At 28.7% G+C, this 4,689-nt stretch overlaps 1 protein-coding gene across 1 annotated transcript; it reads right to left on the minus strand.

Annotated features, from left to right (window-relative positions):
• Positions 1–225: 225 nt before the first annotated feature.
• Positions 226–2,469, minus strand: LOC107489138 (GATA transcription factor 19). The gene is made up of 2 exons (XM_016109927.3): positions 1,971–2,469; positions 226–674 (listed from the first exon to the last, which is right to left on the minus strand). Exons 1-2 carry the CDS (start codon positions 2,349–2,351, stop codon positions 381–383), a joined length of 675 nt encoding a protein of 224 aa, XP_015965413.1. The 5' UTR covers positions 2,352–2,469; the 3' UTR covers positions 226–380.
• Positions 2,470–4,689: the final 2,220 nt, after the last annotated feature.

Below are 4,689 nucleotides of genomic sequence, written 5' to 3' on the forward strand. Positions count from 1 at the left end.
ATATCTACTATATTATTTTGAGAAAAAATATAAAAAAACATTAATAATTTTAATAATTTTAATTTATATTAACTAATATTTTTAGTCAATAATCTGATTTTTTTAGTATAATAATTTAATATTATATTTTTAAATATTAATAATTAATTACTAACAAAAAATAATAAATTATACTAGTTATGTAATATTGTTCTAAAATATTTTCATATAAATAGCTTCTAAACATACAATTTACTTATCAAAATTGATAGAGGGGTCAAAATAACTGACCACGGCAAGTGCACACCAAAACATGAGCATTGATCCTTTCTATGAATATTAAATATTTAAATAATAAACTAATATAATATAAACTTGCATAATGTGGTTCAATGATTTCTTCATCTTGTAAAGTCGTGAACAAGATTTGTTCTGTCTGCATTGTTGAGTCTCCAAGAAGGGAATGGGTCCATGTCATCATTGGCATCATAATCCATGAAACGTAACTCGCCATTATTATTGCCTTGAGAGTTTGTATAGTACCACGAATTGTTATTGTTGTGGCCGTACATGTGAGCCGTAACCGGCTCCATTTCGCCGCCGCTGTTAGTAACGGTGGTTGTGGTGGCGGCTGCAGTAGCGCTGGCTCTTCTCTCTTCTTTCTTGTATCTAATCCCGCATGCATTGCATAGTGTCTGCTTGCAATTCAAACATAAAAACAACCTTAAATAAAGTGTACCTTAAACATATATAGAAGTATATGATTATATATGGAGGGGAGAAAAGCCAAAGCTTACTATTTAAAAGATAGTTCATCATGAAATTCAGCCGCTCTCTTTATTAATTGAAGCATCGACATTTTTTTTTAAATTAGCAAAAAATTTAATATAATCCTTTTCGTTAATACATGAAATTGCCTTCATATAAAATTTATATTTAAAAATCATTAAAAAATTTAATAAATTTAACTAAATTAAAAGAGTTTATTAAGTGGACAAAAGATAATAACCCCTATAATATTTTCTTTTAATTTTTTAGCATTTAATTAATGTAACAATGCTATAAAATCAGTATAAATTATTAATCAGTATTTAGCCATCAGTTTATTTTTACAGGCTAAAATTAAGGGGAAAAAAAATCTAAATGCACTAGTAAAATGAGAAATGTTAAATTATTAACTTAATTTTTTAGTCTATTTTTTTAATTCAATAATTTAATAATATATCATAAAAAATGTTAGAAGTTAGTAAATTTTGTGATTAATAGTTATTATTAGTATTTTTTTATGATGCACGGATATTGATACGGATACGGAATACACCGACAAGTAAATTTTAAAATCTTACATGATACAGGAATACGTATACATATAAAATATAAAGTATTTTTTAGATAAATCGTAATGATATTTTGATATTTTATTGATATTAAAATATAAATATAAATTTTTAATTATTTTTAATATATTATTTTAATTATATCAAGTATTTAAAATATTTTTTTGTTTTAATAAATAATAATATATACTATATCTAAATTTATTTTAAAAATATATGTTAAGAATAAGACTAAATACACTGACACGTAATGGTATTTAGGTGTGTCAAGGCATAGTGTTCGAAATTTTTTTTATTTTTTATTAACACGAGTGTCAGTGAATATCGTGTCCGAAATATAACCGACACGCAAACATAGCAACTCAACAAAGTGTTTGGACTTTATAGGTATTTTTAATAATGTGAAATTATATTTAATAATATAGAATTATTTATTTTTCTTTTATTAGTTAAATGTTGATCAAATTTTAATAAAAGTACTTACTTCAAAAAATTTTATATATTATATCTTATATTTTTAACTATTAATAACTAAGAAAAGGAATAAATTTTTGTAAGATTCGTCCTAATAAAATATGTACGTCGACTAAAATTACTCGGCACTATCAATAAAAATTGCTGGATCTAGAAATTTTCACTCATTCATATATTTACCTTGGGTCCCCGAGGACCGTTCCTCCATAGAGGTGTGGAAGTGGTATCACAGTTGGCACAGCGGCGAGAAAAGAAAGCATCACCGTCGGATTCCTTGCTGGCTTTAGCCTCAGAATGATGAGGATTCTGTTTGGAGCGACGTTCATGATGATGACGTGTTCGCCTGTCTTCGTCTTCGGAGAATCGCGTGGACGGTGTCCCCAGGGAGAGGGTACAGTCCACCGACGACCAAGACAAAGACGACGAAGAAGGTGTAAAGGAGTACCTGTTTGGGTCACCGTAATAATAGTCATCTCCATAGGGCGTGGGGAGCATGCCGCATTTACACGTGCCCATCACGTGATCCTGAGAGTTGCTGTTACTGCAACAATGATTCATCATTCTTTTCTTTATCTTCTCAAAATTGTATGTAGAGGAGCCAATGCAAGTTAGAGAAATAAAAAGCGGGTATTATTTTGGAATATGAAAGAAGGTTTGAAATGTGAGAGGGACAGTTACAATGAAGAGTTAGAAGGGTATGAGAAGTGAGTGTTGTCAGGTAGCTTTATATAAGCTAATAAAGGAGTCCACGTTGTCATAGTAACCGCAAATAGAGAGTTTAGTTTTGTCTTTTTATAGTCAAAGGATATCAGGACTAAAAGAAATAAACATGAGGGGCCCAAAGTCTGGGTTATAGCCTGGAAAAAGTGAACTCTTAAGTGAGAAGAAATCAAGAGGTGACTAAGACTGAATCATAACTAATTAGTCACAGAACCAGGAGTTGAGTTTTGTTGGTACTTGGTAAGGCATGCATGAGTCTACTTTTTAGAGTTATTGCGCATTTGCGTTTATGCTATCACATAACTATTGCATTAGGGTTGCATTTGGAAAAATAAATTAAAATTGATTGACAAAAAAATAAGATTAAACTAAATTTTTGTAATGCATTTAGTGTAAAATATATTAGATTGAATTATATTTTAGTATTATATTTAGTTTAAGATAAATATGGAGACTAAGAAATAAATTTAAAGAGTTAAATGAAAATATTTTTAAAAAGAATATCATTAAAGTTTTAATTTCCGTTTCTAAAAATTTTAGTCTCTTATGTCTATAACTTTTAGAAATATTAAAGAAATTAAAATTTTATATTTAAATTAAAAAATATTTTTAACATTAAATTTTTTTTAATATTTTTTCTCACGCGTCATTGTGACGACAGTCGTTTCATTGGTAATATAGCATTAATAATTTTTTCTATGTTGTAATTTATTTACGCCTATCGTTATTAGTGTTATTATTTTTAGAATTATTCTCCACATCCAAGCAATTTTAACATCTAAGTTTATCTAAGTAATTTACAGTCACGCGCTATTTTTTCTTCTTCTCCCCTTGCGGTACCAACAACACCACCACCTCATTCCCCTTCTTTTCTCTTTTGAATTTTTTCTTCTGATTTCCTTCCTTTTTCTTCTTCTCCTCCATCATCATCATCATCATCTTCTTCTTCTACATATCGTCATTATCATTATTGTCGTTATTGTTATTGTTGAATTTTTACAAGATGTTGTTTGATCTAAAATAGATTTTCAATGTGTTTTTATTCATGATTCAGTCTTGTTTGTGTGACTATTTTCGAACTGAGTTAATTGTGTCGCAATTGTTATGTAATTTTAGTTTATTTTTGAGTTAATTGTGTCGCAATCATTCTCTTTTGGTTCATTTATGAGTGAATTAAGTTGCATTTGGACTCGTTGTCTTGTACAATTCAAAACTCTTTCTTCTCAACTTCTACTGCTTCTTCTTCTTCTTTCTCTTTTTCTTCTTCATCTTCTCATTCTTATTTTATTTTTTCAAAATTCTTCTTGATTTACTCAAATTTAATACAATTTCTGAGTTCTGCAGATTCTTTACCATTGTTTTATACTTCTCATTTTTCTGAGTTAATTGTGTCGCAATTATTTGTAATTTCGGTTCATTTTTGAGTGAACTAAATTGCATTTAGACTCGTTGTCCTGCACAATTCAAAATTCTTTCTCCTCTTCCTCCTCATCTTATACTGTTTCTTCTCCTTCTTTTTCATCTTTTTCTTCTTCATCTTCTCCTTCTTATTTCATATTCTCAATTTTTTTATTTACTCAAATTAACACAATTTTTGAGTTCTGCAGATTCTTTACCATTATTCTCTGCTTCTCTTTCTTTCTGAGTTAATTGTGTTACAAATGTTATGTAATTTCAGTTCATTTATAAGTTAATTGTGTCACAATCATTATATAATTTCGGTTCATTTTTGAGTTAATTAAACTGCATTTAGAATCGTTATCTTCCTCAATTCAAAGCTCATTCTTCTCACCTTCTACTGCAATAACAACAATAACAACAACAACAAAAGAATGATGATGAGAAGAAAACACGTAAAGGAGAAGGAGAAAAAGGAGCAGGAGAAGAAGGAGGAGGAGGAACATAAAAAAGAAGAAGACGACAACCTTGATTGGTTGGAAAAATGATATGATATGTGCGCATGTAATCACATTCTTTTTAACAGATAGTGGTTTTTTTGTTGGTGCTGAGTGTACTTAGTTTACTTAGATGACAATATTGCTTGAATGTATAATAAATAAATCAGTTATTTTTATTATTACAGATGATTTGTGATCGTCAATAATATTATTTGTCGAATTTTTTCAACGCTTGATTTACTCAAATTAAATACATTTACGGACGGTCAAAGTTAATTACC

The sequence above is a fragment of the Arachis duranensis genome, chromosome 1, assembly GCF_000817695.3.
Source record: "Arachis duranensis cultivar V14167 chromosome 1, aradu.V14167.gnm2.J7QH, whole genome shotgun sequence".
NCBI lineage: Eukaryota > Viridiplantae > Streptophyta > Magnoliopsida > Fabales > Fabaceae > Arachis > Arachis duranensis.